At 45.8% G+C, this 20,902-nt stretch overlaps 1 protein-coding gene across 1 annotated transcript in view; it reads right to left on the bottom strand.

Moving 5' to 3' along the window:
• The window catches only part of LOC144483444 (NACHT, LRR and PYD domains-containing protein 3-like), a 37,321-nt gene extending 16,969 nt beyond the window's left edge, over window positions 1-20,352 (bottom strand). The window contains exons 1-5 of the mRNA XM_078202130.1: window positions 19,775-20,352; window positions 14,084-14,170; window positions 11,024-11,194; window positions 8,562-8,732; window positions 912-1,082 (exon numbers count right to left, since the gene is read on the bottom strand). Of these exons, the coding sequence (XP_078058256.1) occupies window positions 912-1,082; window positions 8,562-8,732; window positions 11,024-11,194; window positions 14,084-14,170; window positions 19,775-20,352 (1,178 nt within the window). The remainder of the gene's footprint in view (window positions 1-911; window positions 1,083-8,561; window positions 8,733-11,023; window positions 11,195-14,083; window positions 14,171-19,774) is intronic.
• Between the last annotated feature and the right edge of the window lie 550 nt (window positions 20,353-20,902).

Genomic DNA, 20,902 nt, shown 5'->3' with positions numbered 1-20,902 from the left:
GACTTTTCTCCAGGGTGGAATGGTCAACTACAAGAGGGCACAGGTTGAAGGTGAGAGGAGCAAAGTTTGGAGGGAGGTGTGTGGGGTAAGTTTTCACCCAGAGGGTGGTGGGTGCCTGGAAGGCACTGCCAATGGAGGTGGCAGAAGCAGGCACGTTTCCAATGTCCAAGGTGCATCTTGGTAGACACATGAACAAGAGACAAACAGAGGAATAGAAACTGCAAATTGGCAGTACGTTCTGGGTCTGAATAAGCGTTAGGAGGCGCCACAGGCTTGGTGAGCTGAAGGGCCTGTTCCTGTGCTGTGCGGTTCTTTGTACATGAAGATTAACATCACCCGTGGTTATTGCAATCTGTTTTTACAAGGCCCCATTATTTTTCCTGTGTATTGTGTCGGAGATTGTGACTGTTGTTAGGAGCCTATAAATGATTCCCACAAGAGAACTTTTAACTTTGCTCATACATATCTCTATCCAATCTGATTCCGCATCTGGATCATTGGAACTAAGTTCACCTCTCGCGACTGTACTGACATCTGTTACTAACAGAGTGACTCCACCGCCATGTCCTGTCCTCCATTTACTGTCATCCACTCACTCTCCCCCTTTTCACAGATCAATGGATGCTGTGTCCGGGGAGAGCTGTGCACATCTGAGGAGGAGGAGAGGACCTCAGAGGGTGAACCATAACATTATTCCCCCACTCCCTCAACATAAGGATCTGTGGGACTGACATCCCATTGCTCAGGGATCAGAGAGAGAAGCAACAGGAATCAGAGGAAAAGCAGTTTTCCTTCTTCATAACTGACGCCAATAGTAATGGGCAGTATTTTTTATACAAATACCAGTGGTGAAATTATATTGTTGAATATTCAGGTATTATAAACACAATCTCACACAGTCTGCTACTTACTGCAGTTTCTGTATTTTACATTCCGGATTCCACAGAGCCACAGACAGCAGTTTCACTCCGGAATCTCCCAGTTTATTGTAACCCAGATTCAGATCTATCAGTGAGCGGTTTGTACTGAGAGCAGAGGCCAGGTCCTCGGCACAAGAATCGGTGAGTTCGTTAAGGGACAGACTGGCGATCAGAGAGAGAAAAATAACAGAAATCAGGGTAAATCCACAGTGTTTTTAAGAATAAGATCATGAACAATAATAATGTACAGCGCGGGACATTCAAGAAACACAACTTCAGTTCATACAGGAGGCAAAATTCTATTGATGCTGTAAATCTGAAACATGAATAAAATATGTGGAAAATCTCATCAGGACAGGCAATATCTGTGAAGAGAGAAACAGATTTAGTTTCGGTTCAATTCGCGAAACTTAGAAATTGGAAGTAGCAGTGAATTTAAAAAAATTTTCGTGACAGGGAGCTGGGGATGGGCGGGTGACAAGGAAAGAACAAAATGGAAGTGCCGGAGTGATTAAATGACAAAAAGGATGATGGTGAAAGGGAAGAGCACAGGATTCCCATGTCCTTACCCTGAGTCACAGGGAGGGACATGGGATGGTCAGTGGCTCAGGAATGGAGTGTGTGGTGGGGTTGAAGATGATGAGAGAGAAACCTTTCTCACACTGCCAGTGGTTTGGGTCTGGAATTCACAGCCGGGAAGTGTGGTGGAGGTCGGCTGCATCGAAGCAGTCAAAAAGGAATTAGATGATTATATGAATATAAACAATGAGCTCCGAAAATGGATACGAGAAAAAGGCTGGAGAATGACACAAATTCCGACTGCTAATTTGGTGAGCTGGTGCAGACACAATGGGCCAAATGGCCGCATTGTGCTCAGTAACAATTCTGTGGAGATAATGGTTGTAAATGTACAGATATTTGAGCTGGAAGTCGGTGATGTTGCCGTGTGGACAGTGTTAGTCGCCATGGTCCTCAGTGAAATATTAACATTTCTCTCCAATAGAGAGAGACAATTAGTTACATGTAGCTTCAGGGACACAACTTAGTAAACGTGAGGCAATGGGAGGAGGTGGGACTCCATGAACCCCACAGCCGGTACGAGGACCAAACGCTCAACATTAGCGTCATTCTACATCACACTCGAGACATGAACCAACTGAACTAACCAACTCCACACAGAGCCAGAACGGGCACATTAATATCTGACAGGTTCGGGAAATCCGTCCACTCAGGCAGCACAGGCAGAATCACAGCATTGTTACAGAGCAGAAGGAGGCCATTCGGCCCATTGTGTCTGCACTGACTCTCCGAATGAGCAACTCACTAAGTGGCATTCTCCCACCTTCCCCCAAAACCCTGTGCATTCCAGAGCTTAACCACTGGCTGCAGGGGACAGCACAATTCTGGCAATGCTGGCCCCAGATTAAAAGGCAGCCAGCGGCACTTTTAAAGGCTCTGAAGGGAGCAGTGAGGGAGCCCTGGTTAATGAACAAAGGGCTGAAATGGCAGAAGGCAGATTAAACCCAATTCGCTGACACTTCCCTGGAAATTCTCAAGGCTATATCGGTTTGGAGTGAGGTTCTGTTCCCTCAGGACTGGAGGAGGAGACCTGTCACATCAACCCAAGCAAGTCTGGATAGACACTGCCAAGGGCCAGAGCAGGCAGCACGTGGCTGCAGTGAGGCAAAAGGATCAATAACCTGATATGTTCTGACAAGGTGAGCGTTAAACTTACAGGCTGATATGTGAATAAGGATGAAAGAGGAATGGTGGAAAGAACATCTCCACCCAGACACTGGCAATGTCCAGACAGCAGCATCAATCTTCAGGAACATGTCAGCCTCTCTGTGAAGGGTTCCGGTCAGTCAGAGATGACTGCTGCACTGCCGACACTGAGTGACCATCCTGGTGGTCCCATGATGGGCAGTCTGGCAGCACCATAGGCTTGTGTGTGTCTTTGATGGGTGAGTATCAATGGAAATGTATGTTCTTGGAGAAGAGGGCACACAGCGTCAGAGAAGGAGCCAAGAGTGACAGTGTCTGGATTGTGTCATCCTTATGCCAATGGAAGATGCAGTGCTGGAGCTGGGAGACCTGGAGGCTGGGTGGGCAATCGCTGATGGTGAGATGGGATGTGGATCCAGAGAGAGTGAGTGAGTGAATGGATGGGTACAGGAGAGACTCTGCTGCGGAGTCCATAACTTGGAGCTTGTGTCTCTTCTATTGGTCACATGGAGCTCTGGGTTAGGAACAGTCTGCAGGACATGTTGGAATGTGCATTACCCTCTAACATTCTTCACTCTCTCACAAATCAACAGCTGCGGTGAGCGGGAGACAGGCGTGTAGCTCTGAAGATGAGGTGGGGTCGTTAGAGGACGGACTGTCATATTATTCCCCATAACATCGGCCACAGCAGATTCTGTCTCACACGATTCGCAAAGGGGTTTCAATCTGGCAGCACAGGAGAGCACACACAAACCCGAACAGCTGATGGAGGCAGGAATAGCTGAGTTCACTCACACTCTCGAGAGGACAGGTCATTGTCAGCTTCAGGAAGATGAAATGTGACTGGAGTCTTTAACAATGCAGCAGATACTGGAGCTGCAGCGTAAGGTATTTTAACATTTGGTGGAGTTTCCAAAGGCTGTGTGTATCCATACACAAAGGATGGAGGAGTCAATCCAGGCCAGCAGTGTTACCATGTCTCAGGTCTGAGCACAAATAGCATCCTCCACAGAGAGATTGGTGACCTTCATGGAGAGTCACATCCAGCCTATCACCCACAGGAAATACACATGAACCTGCATGTTCTCACCATCTCCATGAGCTCTGTGGAACACGGGCTGCGGGAGGGGTTGGAAAATGTGCCTGGAGTAACTGTCAGGCCCTCCCCAGCTGAGCAGAGAGGGTCTAGTTTGCCCTGAATGGATAGAGGAGCGGCTGCCTGCAGTATTCGGGAGCTCCTCTCAGGATGCCCCTGGTGTGGGCAGTGGGTCCCCTTCTGCTCCGACTGTGACACAAGCACCTCACAAAGCTATGATGACAGAGACAACTCCAGCATCTGTGCAGAGGACCCGCAGTTGGCCGGATCCTTCCAGGACTCAGGAAATCCGAGGACAAAGGCCACGGTCATCGAAATTCTCAGTCGAGAGAGGTAAGATGCTGCCTGCAGCTCAGCGGAAAGTGCGGGGATGGCGGTGGTTGTCATGGTGGGGTTGCTTCCTTGGGTTTCACAGGATGATACTTTGTTGTTACTGGTCACTTTGTTATGTCTGTATTTTCAGTAAATTCAGAGATGGAGCATCACGAAAAAACTCGTTCACCATATTACTGGGTCTTTAACAGTTCACTGGGAATGTGAGATGGGAAATACAGCACTGAATCAGGTCAATACAATTCCAATACCTTTGTTTCATGTCGTGACGGCTCCAGGGAAATTATAAAACATTCACAGAAACAGCAACAGTGCTGGAGATGGTGAAGATTTATTACACTGAATGGCTGTGAGAGTGTGACTCATGCAAAACATGTCTGTATCACTGAATCTCGACCCTCCCTGACACATATCCCATGGTCCCTGGCCTGTGGTCCATGGGGTTCCTCATCATGAAGCATCTGGTCAACATTGTATTGCATCACACTTTGTTCAAAGCTTCTCCACTCTAGATCCAGGTTGTATGGAACACAGCACAACACCTGGACATTTCAGACCCTTGCTGGGTATATTGAAGGGCTCCATCAGATCTATCTTTAGAAACCCTGTGGCCTGCTCAATGGTCACTCAAGTTGCCCTGTAGCAGCTGTGTGTCTCTCGTCTGTAACTATGTTTGGGCACAATTACCCATCCCCTCAGTGGGTAGCGCTGGTCTTTCTTAATTCTTTCATGGGATGATGGTGTCACTGGCAATGCCAACACTTGTTCCCATCCACAATTGTCCCTGAGATGGGGATGGTGAACCATCTTGTTAAATTCTGAAGATCCTCTGGTACAATGCCGCGAGGAAGGGACATCCAGGATTATGATCCCACGTCAGTGATGGAAAAGCAATATATTCCAAGTCAGGTTGGTGACTGGCTTGGGAGGGAATCTGAAGGTGGTTGGTGTTCCATCCTTCTGATATTCTTGCCCATCTAGGTGATAGAAAAGTCTTCCTATTTTCTATCACCTAACCAGCACAGGCTTGTGTCTTTGATGGGAGAGTAACAATGGAACTTTATTGCCTGTAGAAGAGAGCACGAAACATCAGGAAATGAAGTAAAAATGCTGACAGCGTCCAGATCTTGCCATCCTTACACGTAGAATTAGCAGCGCTGGAGCTGGGAGAACAGCAGATAGTGTGGGAAATCGCTGATTGCGATACTGGTTGTGGAGCTGAGAGTGTGCGGTCGAATGGATGGGCACAGGAGACTCTCTGGTGCCTGCAACACATAGAGCTTGTGTGCCCATCACCGGTCACATGGAACCGGCTGAAGGACGTGTTGGAATGTATATTTTGTCTTGAAGAAATATACTGAATATTGAAGGATATTGAATTTGATGATCAGCCATGAACAAAATGAATGGTGGATCAGGCTCGAAGGGCCGAATGGCCGACTCCTGCTTCTAGTTTCTATTTTAATCATGTTTCTCTGCAGGTTATGTTGTTGGCACCGTGCTATCTGTAGCCGGTTTCCTTTATTGTTACTGAAGCAGTATAATTGACATCATGTTGATTTTAATCTGAACTAATGCAGTGTTCTGTTGTTTCAGTGTTTCCCCTGGGATGGCAGTGTAGAGCTTGATTGTGGGTGATTGACAGGTTATGTCATGTGACTGAGGGACAGCTATTTTTCACAGAGCATTCTAGTTTCAATTCTGCTTTCAGAAGCTGCTTGAAGTTAAGACAAACAGCAGTGCTGTTTCCCTCTCTGAAGTTGGAGTTTTTGCTGTTTAAGTGTTGCTGTGTTGGAAGCTGTCAGAGACTGGGGTTACCTCTCTGCGGTTGGGCTGTTCGGAGCGACATCCTTCTCTGAAAACAATTGTCTGTTGGCTCTCCGCAAGTGGTAAAAAGCTGGAAATCGGCATCACGTGAGCTTACTTGTTTTTGTGCTAACTAATGTTGGAGAAGGGTGTATGTCTGTGGGTATTGCTTTATATTGGAACAACAGAGATAGCTAGCTGTTAAGAGTTATACTGTGTCATGTCTAAGTCTTGCAATTGGTAAAGGTTATGCTAATTCTTGTTGTTATATTCCAACTGCATTCTTAAATAAACTGTGTTTGATAAAAGCATCCTAGTGGGTCACTTGATTCATACCTGGAATGAAACACCTCATGCTCATCAATGCCAAAATCAAATGTAAAACCAAGGGTCCAGTCTAACTTCACAAAACACCTTGGAATTTCTGGTCTGCATCTTAACAATTGCCTCCATTCACTCTTTACTCTTCCTCACAAATCAAGGGTTGTGTGACTGGGTGATGTGTGTCCCCCTGTAAGCATGTGAACGGGTCCTCAGTCACCGACATTGTTCCCCTACACCCAGGGCACAAAAATCAATGTGATTGACATTCCACTGCATTGGGATCAGAGAGAGAGAAATCACAGGAATCGGTGAAAATTCAGGTTCTGGTTCACAACTTCCAACCTCTGGGCCTTTATAGAGTTTTTCAGCACAGAAAGAGGCCCTTCGGCCCATCGTGTCTGTGTCAGCCATCAAGCAGCAATCTATTCTAACCCATTTCCAGCACTTGCTCCATAGCCTTGTCTGCTGCGGCATTTCAAGTGCTTGTCTGAATGCTTCTTAAATGTTGTGAGTGTTCCTGACTCCACCGCCCTTTCAGACAGTGAGATCCAGATTCCCACCACCCTCTGGGTGAAAAAACTTTTCCACAGAACCATAGAATCCCCACTGTGCAGAAGGTGCCCAATCGCCTCATCGACTCTGCACTGACTGTCCGAAAAAGCCAGGCCCACACAACTGCTTATCACTGGACATTTACCATGGCAAATCCACTGAAACTACATATCTTTGGACATGAAATGATAATTTAGCATGGTCGATCCACCTAACCTACACATCTCTGGACTGTGTGAGGAAACCAGAGTACCTGACGGAAACACGCACACATGGGGGGAACATGCAAGCTCCACACAGGCAGTCACCCGAGGCCAGAATTAAACAAAGGTCCCTGACGCTGTGAGGCAGCAATGCTAACCACTGTGCCATCTTCAATTCTCCCCTGAAACTCCTCCCCAATGCCTTAAATCTATGCCCCTGGTTATTGTCTCCTAAAACAAAGGGGAAAGGTTTATTTCTATAATTTGATACAACTCCACATGGTCGCCCCCCAGCCTTCCCTGTCTGAAAAAAATAACAGGAGCATTGACATACAGATGGATCTGTGCGTACTTGTCCACTGATCCCTGAAAGTGGTAACACAGGTGGATAACTTGGTCAACAAGGCATGCAGCATGCTTGCTTCATTGGCCAGGGCATCAAGAATAAAAGTTGGCAAGTTATGTTACAGCTGTGTTAAACTTTAGTTAGGCCCAACATGGAATATTGCGTGCAGTTCTGATCGCCAGAAAACCAGAAGGATGTGGCTGCTATGGAGAAGGTGTAAAGAAGTTTTACAAGGATGTTGCCTGGTCTGGTTAAGGTATGAAGAGAAGTTGAATAAACTCGGATTGTTTTCACTGGAAAGACGGAGGCTGAGGGGCGACCTGATAGAGGCAGATATCTGGTTGATAGTTGGAGTCTTTTCCCCAGGGTGGAAAGATCAACTACAAGACGGGACAGTTTGAAGGCAAGAGAGGGAAAGTTTAGAGGAGACGTGCGGGGAAAGTTTTCACATAGGGAGTGGTGGGTGCCTCGAATGCACAGCCAGTGAAATTGACGGAAGCAGGAACGTTCCCAATGTTGAAGGTTTATCTTGATAGAAACATGAATGGGAGATGAACAGAGGAATAGAACCTGTGTATGAGCAATAAGTACTGGGTCTGAATAAGAATGAGGAGTCGCCGCAGGCTTGGTGGGCCAAAGGGCCTGTTACTGTGCTGCATGGCTCTTTGTTCATGAACGTTAAAATCACCCGTGATTATTGCAGAATGTTTTTACAAGACCCCATTAATATTCCTGTGTCGGAGATTCTGAATATTGTTCGGGGCCTATAAATGATTCCCACAAGTGATCTTTAAACTTTGTTAATTCTTATCTCTACCCAAACTGATTCTGCATCTTGATCATTGGAACTAAGTTCAGCTCTCGCTGCTGTACTGACATCTGTTACTAACAGTGAGACTCCACCACCATGTCCTGTCCTCCATTTACTGTCATCCACTCACTCTCCCCCCTTTCACTATTCAATGGATGCTGTGTCCGAGGAGAGCTGTGCACATCTGAGGAGGAGGAGAGGACCTCAGAGGGTGAACCATAACATTATTCCCCCACTCCCTCAACATAAAGATTTGTGGGACTGACATCCCATTGCTCAGGGATCAGAGAGAGAAGCAACAGGAGTCAGAGGAAAAGCAGTTTTCCTTATTCATAACTGGCGCCAATAGTAATGGGCGGTGTTTTTTATATAAATACCAGTGGTGAAATTATATTGTTGAATATTCAGTTATTATAAACACAATCTCACACAGTCTGCTACTTACTTCAGTTTCTGTATTTTACAGTCCGGATTCCTCAGAGCCACAGACAGCAGTTTCACTCCTGAATCTCCCAGGTTATTCTCACCCAGATTCAGATCTATCAGTGAGCGCTTTGTACTGAGAGCAGAGGCGAGGTCCTCGGCACAAGAATCAGTGAGATCGTTACCAGAGAGACTGGAGATCAGAGAGAGAAAAATGACAGGAATCAGGGTAAATCCACAGTGTTTTTAAGAATAAGGTCATTAACAATAATAATGTACAGCGCGGGACATTCAAGAAACACAACTTCAGTTGATACAGAAGGCAAAATTCTACTGATGCTGTAAATCTGAAATATGAATAAAATATGTTGGAGACTCTCATCGGGTCAGGCAATATCTGTGAAGAGAGAAACAGATTTAGTTTCAGTTCAATTCGTGAAACTTAGAAATTGGAAATCGCAGTGAATTAAATTGTTTTAAGTGACATGAGCCCTTCGGCCCATCGTGTCTGTGTCAGCCATCAAGTAGCAATCTATTCTAACCCATTTCCAGCACTTGCTCCATAGCCTTGTCTGCTGCGGCATTTCAAGTGCTTGTCTGAATGCTTCTTAAATGTTGTGAGTGTTCCTGACTCCACCACCCTTTCAGACAGTGAGATCCAGATTCCCACCACCCTCTGGGTGAAAAAACTTTTCCACAGAACCATAGAATCCCCACTGTGCAGAAGGTGCCCAATCGCCCCATCGACTCTGCACTGACTGTCCGAAAAAGCCAGGCCCACACAACTGCTTATCACTGGACATTTATCATGGCAAATCCACTGAAACTACATATCTTTGGACATGAAATGATAATTTAGCATGGTCGATCCACCTAACCTACACATCTTTGGACTGTGGGAGGAAACCAGAGTACCTGACGGAAACACGCACACATGGGGGGAACATGCAAGCTCCACACAGGCAGTCACCCGAGGCCAGAATTAAACAAAGGTCCCTGACGTTGTGAGGCAGCAATGCTAACCACTGTGCCATCTTCAATTCTCCCCTGAAACTCCTCCCCAATGCCTTAAATCTATGCCCCTGGTTATTGTCTCCTAAAACAAAGGGGAAAGGTTTATTTCTATAATTTGATACAACACCACATGGTCGTCCCCCAGCCTTCCCTGTCTGTAAACAATAACAGGAGCATTGACATACAGATGGATCTGTGCGTACTTGTCCACTGATCCCTGAAAGTGGCAACACACATGGATAACTTGGTCAACAAGGCATGCAGCATGCTTGCTTCATTGGCCAGGGGATCGAGTATAAAAGTTGGCAAGTTATGTTACAGCTGTATTAAACTTTAGTTAGGCCCAACATGGAATATTGCATGCAGTGCTGATCGCCAGACAACCAGACGGATGTGGCTGCTTTGGAGAAGGTGTAAAGAAGGTTTACAAGGATGTTGCCTGGTCTGGTTAAGGTATGAAGAGAAGTTGAATAAACTCGGATTGTTTTCATTGGAAAGACGGAGGCTGAGGGGCGACCTGATAGAGGCAGATATATGGTCGATAGTTGGAGTCTTTTCCCCAGGGTGGAAATGTCAACTACAAGACGGGACAGTTTGAAGGCAAGAGGGGGAAAGTTTAGAGGAGACGTGCGGGGAAAGTTTTCACATAGAGAGTGGTGGGTGCCTCGAATGCACAGCCAGTGAAGTTGACGGAAGCAGGCACGTTCCCAATGTTCAAGGTTTATCTTGATAGAAACATGAACGGGAGATGAACAGAGGAATAGAAGCTGCGTCTGAGCAATAAGTACTGGGTCTGAATAAGAATGAGGAGTCGCCGCAGGCTTGGTGGGTCGAAGGGCCTGTTACTGTGCTGCATGGCTCTTTGTTCTTCTTTGTACATGAATGTTAAAATCACCCGTGATTATTGCAGAATGTTTTTACAAGACCCCATTAATATTCCTGTGTCCTGTGTCGGAGATTCTGAATATTGTTCGGGGCCTATAAATGATTCCCACAAGTGATCTTTTAACTTTGTTAATTCTTATCTCTACCCAAACTGATTCTGCATCTTGATCATTGGAACTAAGTTCAGCTCTCGCTACTGTACTGACATCTGTTACTAACAGCGAGACTCCACCACCATGTCCTGTCCTCCATTTACTGTCATCCACTCACTCTCCCCCGTTTCACTAATTAATGGATGTTGTGTCTGTGGAGAGCTGTGCACATCTGAGGAGGAGGAGAGGACCTCAGAGGGTGAGCCATAACATTATTCCCCCACTCCCTCAACACAAGGATTTGTGGGACTGACATCCCATTGCTCAGGGATCAGAGAGAGAAGCAACAGGAGTCAGAGGAAAAGCAGTTTTCCTTATTCATAACTGACGCCAATAGTAATGGGCAGTGTTTTTTATATAAATACCAGTGGTGAAATTATATTGTTGAATATTCAGTTATTATAGACACAATCTCACACAGTCTGCTACTTACTGCAGTTTCTGTATTTTACAGTCCGGATTCCTCAGAGCCACAGACAGCAGTTTCACTCCTGAATCTCCCAGTTTATTGCCACCCAGATTCAGATCTATCAGTGAGCGGTTTGTACTGAGAGCAGAGGCCAGGTCCTCGGCACAAGAATCGGTCAGAGCGTTTGCATCGAGACTGGAGATCAGAGAGAGAAAAATAACAGGAATCAGGGTAAATCCACAGTGTTTTTAAGAATAAGATCATTAACAATAATAATGTACAGCGCGGGACACTCAAGAAACACAACTTCAGTTGATACAGAAGGCAGAATTCTATTGATGCTGTAAATCTGAAATATGAATGAATATATTGGAGACTCTCATCAGGTCAGGCAATATCTGTGAAGATAGAAACAGATTTAGTTTCAGTTCAAATAGCGAAACTTAGAAATTGGAAGTAGCAGTGAATTAAATTGTTTTAAGTGACAGGAAGCTGGGGATGGGCGGGTGACAAGGAAAGAACAAAATGGAAGTGCCGGAGTGATTAAACGACAAAAAGGATGATGGTGAAAGGGAAGAGCACAAGATTCCCATGTCCTTACCCTGAGTCACAGGGAGGGACATGGGATGGTCAGTGGCTCAGGAATGGAGTGTGTGGTGGGGTTGAAGATGATGCGACAGAAACCTTTCTCACACTGCCAGTGGTTCGGGTCTGGAATTCACAGCCGGGAAGTGTGGTGGAGGTCGGCTGCATCGAAGCAGTCAAAAAGGAATTAGATGATTATTTGAATATAAACAATGAGTGAGGATACGAGAAAAACGCTGGAGAATGACTCAAATTCCGACTGCTAATTTGGTGAGCTGGTGCAGACACGATGGGCCAAATGGCCTCATTGTGCTCAGTAACAATTCTGTGAAGATAATGGTTGTAAATGTACAGATATTTGAGCTGGAAGTCGGTGATGTTGCCGTGTGGACAGTGTTAGTCGCCATAGTCCTCAATGAAATATTAATATTTCTCTCCAATAGAGAGAGACAATTAGTTACATGTAGCTTCAGGGATACAACTTAGTAAACGTGAGGCAATGGGAGGAGGTGGGACTCCATGAACCCCACAGCCGGTAAGAGGACCAAACCCTCAACATTAGGGTCATTCTACATCACACTCGAGACATGAACCAACTGAACTAACCAACTCCACACTATTGCCAGGACCGGCACATAAATATCTGACAGGTTCGGGGAATCCGTCCACTCAGGCAGCACAGGCAGAATCACAGTATTGTTACAGAGCAGGCGGAGGCCATTCGGCCCATTGTGTCTGCACTGACTCTCCGAATGAGCAACTCACTAAGTGTCATTCCCCCACCTTCCCCCCAAAACCCTGTGCATTCCAGAGCTTAATCACTGGCTGCAGGGGAAGGCCCCATTCAGGCAAAGCTGGCACCAGATTAAAAGGCAGCCAGCAGCACTTTTAAAGGCTCTGAAGGGAGCAGTGAGGGAGCCCTGGTTAATGAACAAAGGGCTGAAATGGCAGAAGGCTGATTAAACCCAATTCGCTGACACTTCCCTGGAAATTCTCAAGGCTATTTCGGTTTGGAGGAAGGTTCTGTTCCCTCAGGACTGGAGAAGGAGACCTGTCACATCAACCCAAGCAAGTCTGGATAGAAACTGCCAAGGGTCTGAGCAGCGGCTGCAATGAGGCAAAAGATGAATAATCTGATATGTTCTGACAAGGTGAGCGTTAAGCCTACAGGCTGATATGTGAATAAGGATGAAAGAAAAATTGTGGAAAGACCATCTCCACCCAGACACTGGCAATGTCCAGACAGCAGCATCAATCTTCAGGAACATGTCAGCCTCTCTGTGAAGAGTTACATGGAACATAGGACATAGAACAGTACAGCACAGTACAGACCCTTCGGCCCACGATGTTGTGCTGAGCTTTGTCCAAAACCAAGATCAAGCTATCCCACTCCCTATCATTCTAGTGTGCTCCATCTGCCTATCCAATAACCGCTTGAAAGTTCCTAAAGTGTCCGACTTCACTATGACAGCAGGCAGTCCATTCCACACCCCAACCGCTCTCTGAGGAAGGAGTCAGTCAGAGATGGCTGCTGCACTGCCGACACTGAGTGACCATCCTGGTGGTCCCATGATGGGCAGTCTAAATTAGCGTCAGGTTTGTGTGTGTCTTTGATGGGTGAGTATCAATGGAAATTTATGTTCTTGTAGAAGAGGGCACAGAGCGTCAGAGAAGGAGCCAAGAGTGACAGTGTCTGGATTGTGTCATCCTTATGCCAATGGAAGATGCAGTGCTGGAGCTGGGAGACCTGGAGGCTGGGTGGGCAATCGCTGATGGTGAGATGGGATGTGGATCTAGAGGGAGTGAGTGAGTGAATGGATGGGCACAGGAGAGACTCTGCTGCGGAGTCCATAACTTGGAGCTTGTGTCTCTTCTATTGGTCACATGGAGCTCTGGGTTAGGAACAGTCTGCAGGACGTGTTGGAATGTGCATTACCCTCTAACATTCTTCACTCTCTCACAAATCAACAGCTGCGGTGAGCGGGAGACAGGCGTGTAGCTCTGAAGATGGGGAGGGGTCAGAGGATGGATTGTCACATTATACTCTATAACGTCCGCCAAAGCAGATAATGTCTCTCACGATCGGACACTGTAGGAACTTTCAAGCGGTTATTGGATAGGCACTTGGAGCACACCAGAATGATAGGGAGTGGGATAGCTTGATCTTGGTTTCAGACAAAGCTCGGCACAACATCGAGGGCCGAAGGGCCTGTACTGTGCTGTACTGTTCTATGTTCTATGTTCTATTAGCAAAGGGGTTACAATCTGGCAGCACAGGAGAGCACACACAAACCCGAGCAGCTGATGGAGGCAGCAATAGCTGAGTTCACTCACACTCTCGAGAGGACAGGTCATTCGTGGTCCGTGGTGTTTAACACGAATACTGACAGGAATGATGTGGAATGGTTATTAATGACACGATTACTGACACTGATAATAATTTACAGTGTCAGACCATCCACTGATTATTAACACAATCTCACACAGTCTGATACTTACTCCAGTTTCTGTATTTTACATTCTGGATTCCTCAGAGCCGCAGACAGTAGTTTCACTCCTGAATCTCCCACTTTATTGAGACGCAGACTAAATGGAGGAAGTGAGAAACACATTAAATTCAGATTAATGTTCAGCAGGAAAAATAGCTGGATCTATTTTTGTGTCAGAAACTTAGCACGAGTGGTGACCTGATTCAAGTTACGATATTATATCTCATCCAAGTTGATCTTTCTCGACACCCCAGCTGTGACTGTGACACTGCATTCTGGACTCTTTCCTTTCCTTCCCTATGGACTGTATGCTTTGGCACTAATAAATGTGACAATATTAAATCAAATATCAAACCCTTTCTGTTGAATGGAAAAGGCAATAATCAGCATTGAAAAATGATGAACAATTAACTCTTTTACACCTCTCAAAATGTATATTTTGTTTAATTGTCCATGGGATATGGGTGTCGCTGGCTAGACCAGCATTTATTTCCCACTGCTAATGGCCCCTCGAGGAGGTGATGCCCACATCCTGTGAACAAGCAAGTAACGTTTAAACATGTCACACATTCTGGTCTCATTTTCTGATCATCAGAATTACCCTCCTGAATCTCACTGACCCTGCTAAGATTCCAAAAATTCAAATCATTTCTGCTGTTACATAAATCCAGCATTTTCTGAGAATTGTACATTTTACTGAGGGTTAAATGATAAAGCTGTGAGAGTGGATCGCTCGGGATTCCCTGTGCTGACATTATAACATCTGTATACTATCTCAGGGCGAGTTAAAGTGTGAAACTGTGCTAACTGTTGCTTTAAGGTCCATCCCCTAAATTTTATACAACAAGGAAAGAATATTCTCCCATTAGAAAGTTGAAATGTTTCTGTTTGATTAGTTTATAGGGGAGGGGTGTCTCCCGCTACATTCCACAGTAAACAGGCTCTACATTTTCTGCAGGTCTGGCTCGTGTTCTATCTCCGGGAATTACCATGAGTTCTTACTTCCAGTCGATCCTCACATTGAATCATAGAATTATAGAAACCCTACAGTGCAGAAGGAGGCCATTCGGCCCATCGAGTCTGCACCGACCACAATCCCACCCAGGCCCTACCCCCACATATTTACCTGCTAATCCCTCTAATCTACGCATCTCAGGACTCTAAGGGGCAATTTTTAAACTGGCCAATCAACCTAACCCGCACATCTTTGGACCGTGGGAGGAAACCGGAGCACCCGGAGGAAACCCACGCAGACACGAGGAGAATGTGCAAACTCCGCACAGACAGTGACCCGAGCCGGGAATCGAACCCGGGACCCTGGAGCTGTGAAGCAGCAGTGCTAACCACTGTGCTACTGTGCCGCCCAGGGAAAGGGTTATCCGCAAACCCGGTTTCATATCACTGACAGTTTGACTGGAGATTTTCCAGCAGCAGGTTTCCTCATTCAGGAAATTCTGGTTTCCTCGGCTCAGATGTAAGCTCTGCAGTCCTGCCACATTTAGCTGTGAATGGTAGTGGATGATGAAACAACAGAGGGAGGAGGCTCCACAAATATCCCATCCTCATGACGGAGACGACTAATACATCAGTGCAAAAGATATGGCTCAAATATTAGTAACCAACTTCAGTGGCTAAACCGTTCAGGAGGTCCCCAGCATCACAGATATTTCATCAGCTAATTCGATTCACCCCACATGTCAAGAAATAGCTAAAGGTAATGGATACTGCAAAGACCACAGATCTTGACAATATTCCAGTAACTGTACTGAAGATTACTGCTCCAGAAGCTGCTCTGTTCCTCGCCAAGCTGTTCCAGTAGAGCTACAACACTGATGTTTACCTAAAATAGTGGGAAATTGCCCAGATATGACCGTAAACAAAAAGGAAAGAACAAATCCAATCTGTCCATTTACCACCCCATCAGTCTCCTCTCAATCACCAACAGAGGAAGGCATCATCGAGACTATCAAGCAGCATTTAATTAGCAATGACCTGCTCGCTGACTCTGAGCTTGTGCTTACTCAGGGTCACTCAGTCCCCTACCTCATTACAGCCTTGATGCAAACACGGACAGCAGAGCTGAACTCAGGATGTGAGATGAGAGTGTCTGCCCTTGACATCATGGCAGAATATGACCACATGTAGCAAAAAGGAGCCAGAGAAAAACTGAAGTCAATGGAAATGAGAGAAAAAAAACTATCTGCCGGTTGGAGCAACACCAGCACAAAGGAAGTTAGTTATGGTTGTTGGACCATCTGCATGATGCAGTGCAACAACTCACCATGGCTCGTTACACAGCACTGCCCAGTCTGTGATTTCTATCCCTGGAAGGACAAGGGCAGCAGATGAATGGAAACATCACCACCTGGAAGTTCCCTTCCAGGATACACACCATCCTGACTTGGAAATATATCACCGTTCCTTCACAGTGACCGGGTCAAAATCCTGGAACTCGCTTTCTCACAGCTCTGTGGGTGCACCTACACCACAGGAGTCACTAAATGCAATTCCAGTGATATAATTGTGAGCATAGTTGCTTTCCAAGCAGTTGATAGGGGTTTAATTCCCAGATATCTCAGTTTGTTGGGAGTGTGTGAAGAGAGGGTCATCTCAACTCCAGGAAATGACAGCAGGAAGTTCTCAGAAGAGTGCCCTCGTCCCAACCATCTTCAGCTACTTCATCAATTAAATTTCATCCATCATAAAGTCAGAAGTGGAGATGTTTGCTGATGTCTGTACAACGTTCAGCACCATTCTCGACTCCGCAAGACAGTGATGCAGGACCTGTCCATATTTAGCAAGGCTTGAACAATATTCAAGGAAGGCTGACAAGTGCCAGGCGATGACCATCTCCACCAAGAATGAATACAATCAACTCCCTTTACATTCAATGGGATTATCATCACCTGAATCCTGAGTATCAGCACCTTCGATGCTACCATTGGCCAGAAACAGACTAGACATATCATTACTGTGGATTTTAGAGAAGATTGAAGGCCAGGAACTCTGCACAAAGTAACTCACCTCCTGACTTCCAAATACATTTCCACCATCTACAAGACACATGTCAGGAATTTAATTAAATACCATCCACTTGTCTGCATGAGTGCAGCTCAAGATTCAGGAAGCTCGCCACCATCCAGGATAACTCTGCTTGTTGACTGGTGCTCCACGTTCAACATTCATTCCATCCACCACAGAGGTACAGAGCGAGCAGTGTGTACCATCTACAAGATGCAGTGCAACAACTCCCAATGGCTCGTTACACAGCGCCTTCCAATCTTGTGATTTCGATCCCGAGAAGGACAAGCAGATAAATGGAAACATCTCCACCTGGAAGTTCCCTTCAAGATACACATCATCCTGACTTGGAAAGATATCGCTGTTCCTGGGTCAAACTCCTGGGACACTCTCTTTCACAGCACTGTGGGTGCACCTACACCACAGGAGTCCCTAAATGCAATGATGGTGATATAATAGCGAGCATAGTTGCTTTCCAAGCAGTTGATACAGGTTTAATTCCCAGCTATCTCAGTTTGTTGGAGTGGATGAAGAGAGGGCCAGGAGGCAGTAACCACAACCGAAAAGACTGGGTCAATCCAATTGAGTCAAGTCTGCGGCTCCAGCCTGGAGCAGTAGTGTTAAACTTAGCTGAGGGTTGGAGGGTCAGTTGATCATTCAGCTACTCTGAGCCGGCCCACGCTGAGTTCAAAAGGGAAATGGTGAATCTAATAGCGACACAGAGGAAACTAAATTCATTGGTTGGTAAAAAGAAAATGCCGTTTTCGACTGGCTTTATATTGCTGTGAACTGGAGGAAGCAACAGAAAGGGTCAATGATGGTTCTGCTGTTGATGTGGTGTACATGGATATTCAAAAATCATCTGATGCAGTGACACAACAGACTTGTGGCATAAGCTCATAAAATAAATGGGAAAGTAGCAACGTGGATACAAAATTGGATGAACAAAGAGTAATGGATATTTTTAAGGCTGGAGGATGTCGGTAATGGAGAACCCAAGCAGTTGGTATTGGGATCCTTGCTTTTCCCTGATATATGTGAATGATCTAGGTGTTTGGGCGGCACGGTAGCACAGTGGTTAGCACTGCTGCTTCACAGCTCCAGGGACCTGGGTTCGATTCCCGGCTTGGGTCACTGTCTGTGTGGAGTTTGCACATTCTCCTCGTGTCTGAGTGGGTTTCCTCCGGGTGCTCCGGTTTCCTCCCAGTCTAAAGATGTGCGGGTTAGGTTGATTGGCCATGCTAAAATTGCTCCTTAGTGTCCTGAGATGTGTAGGTTACAGGGATTAGAGGGTAAAACATGTAGGGATATGGGGGTAGGGCCTGGGTGGGATTGTGGTCGGTGCAGACTCGATGGGCCGAATGGCCTCTTCCTGCACTGTAGGGTTTCTATGGTTTGCAGTCTCGAGGAAAATGTCAAAGTTTGTTGATCACAGAACAGTTTGAGGCATTGTAAACTGTGAGGAGAAGAGCTTGGGACTGAAAAACAGACTATGGTGGAGTGTACAGATAGGTGGCAGATTAAGTTCAATGCAGAGACGTGTGAGGTGATACTTTCAGGAAACATGCACATGAGGAAGCAATATAAAATAATCGGTAGAATGGTTAACGGATTGCAGGATCAGAGGGACTGAACACATGTGTGCATCGATCATTGCCATTGGCAGGGCAAGTGTAGGTAGCAATTAATAAAGAAAACAGCATCTTGGGCTTCACTGTTATGTAATAACTTGTGTTTGTGGGCATTACGCAGTAATTCATGAGTTTAAGTTTAATTTGTGTTTCTGTGCTTGTGAGCTCAGAAAGGGCCAAAACTTTAATTTCACTTCATGTTAAACAAAGCTGCCCGCTTGCGGGTTTTTGGTTTCAATTTAAACTGTCCCTACATTTTAATTTAAGGTTTACGACGTTGTAAGAGTTATAGAGGTTTAAAGAAATGGTTGCTTCTATTCAGAGGCCCACAATGAATGATAGAAGCTCTGAGTTTCAGTTACAACCAGTTAATCCAAGAAGCAAGACGGAGTTCACAGAGGCTGCCAGTAGAGGCAGCGCAACGCAGGCATTCAGAAAGCAACCCGAACTGATGATGTCACCAGTGATCACGTGACTTATAAAGGGACATTGTCCCAATATAACACACACCGACTGTAATACATAACACAGGTAGAGCGCAGTAAAATAATCCTGATCATAATTAAACACAAACTGTAAGCTGCACCGAACAAGACAAACTAATTTCTGTATCGCATCGTACAGAATCAGATGGTTTCTGTTGGGAGAGGGAATGATCCTTTTTCACATTTTGGAGGGAGGCCTTTACAGCTCTAATCATTTAAAATCCATCCCAATAATGTTTTTATTCATTCAAGGAACGTGGGCATCGCTGGTTATGCCAACATTTATTGCCCACGCCTATTCCAGGAGAATCTGCCTTCTTGAAACGATGTCGTTTTATCAGAGAATCTAGATTTATTACAGGTTCAGAAGGAGGCCAATCGGCCCATCATATCTGCATCTGCTCTCAAATGAGCATTATTACTTTGTGCCATTCTCCCACACTTTGTGACCATTGGACATTGTTTCTCTCTTGACATCCTCGAATGAACATGCCTCTGTTTTATTAGAACAAAGGAAATGGCTTCTCAACAATGAAAATATCCGCTCTGAGACCAAACAGTTACCTCAACTCCTGACACTTGTGCAGAATGGGTCCCAGCCGCTGGAGCCCTTCACACTGAATGTTGCATCGCTCCAGATCGAGGTGTTTTATTGTGTCACAGAGTCCAATGACATGAGACAGGACCGCACAGTCAATCGGGGTCAGTCGCAATTCACTAAATGAAAGTTTTTCCATAGATCCCACTGTGTTCCGAGCCAGTGCTTTATTCTGAGACTCAAACAGGTAGTGGAATGTGTTCAGGAGCTTCCTCTTCCCAGTTTCAGTCTGCGTGTCTCCAATCTGCCCTTCAACCTTCTCCTTCACCCAGTCAATCACTCGGCAGGTTGTTTGATGAAGAAATGGACCCAGAAACTCCACCAGGGGTCGAGCTGACTGTGGGGAGGACAGACCAGCAACAAAACGGAGAAATATCTCAAATCGCCCATCTTCCTCACTGTGGGCTTCACGGAGGAGTTTCACGATCTCCCCGGGATCTGGAGTCAGGAATTGTGTGAGTGCAGCTACAAACTCTTGGATGGTGAGGTGTGGGAATGTGTAAACCACACTCCGGGCAGAAACATTTCTCTCCAAAAGCTCCATCAGGAACCCAGACAGGAACTTGGAAGGTTGTAGATTGTACTCAATCAAATCTTCATTTCGAAACACAATCTTCTTCTTGGAGACTCCTGTGTAGGCCATCTCACCAAGCTTCAGTAACACATCACGGGGGTTTTCAATCTCTCGGCCATGGTTTTTCAGAATGTTGTAAATATAGTAGGAATATAGTTGGGTGATGGTCTTGGGAACTTGCTGCTGTTTCCTGTTTCTTTGTGTAAAGAAGGGACCCAGTGACAGACCGAGGATCCAGCAGTAGGAAGGGTTGTAACACATGGTGTACAGGATCTCGTTCTCCTCCACGTGTTTGAAAACAGCTGCTGCCACCGTCTGATCTTCAAAAAACTTGTTGAAATATTCCTTCCGTTCATCACCAACAAATCCCAGGATTTCAGCCCAGACGCTGATGTCAGCCTTTTCCAATAAATGTAATGCAGTGGGGCGGCTGGTCACTAGCACTGAACATCCTGGGAGCAGCTTGTGCTGTATTAAACTGTACACAATGTCAGACACTTCACACCAGCATTCGGGATCT

Source organism: Mustelus asterias, unplaced genomic scaffold (assembly GCF_964213995.1).
Source record: "Mustelus asterias unplaced genomic scaffold, sMusAst1.hap1.1 HAP1_SCAFFOLD_69, whole genome shotgun sequence".
NCBI classification, from domain to species: Eukaryota; Metazoa; Chordata; class Chondrichthyes; order Carcharhiniformes; family Triakidae; genus Mustelus; species Mustelus asterias.
Note: the sequence above shows the minus strand (reverse complement) of the source record. Positions and strands in the feature narration are given on the sequence as shown.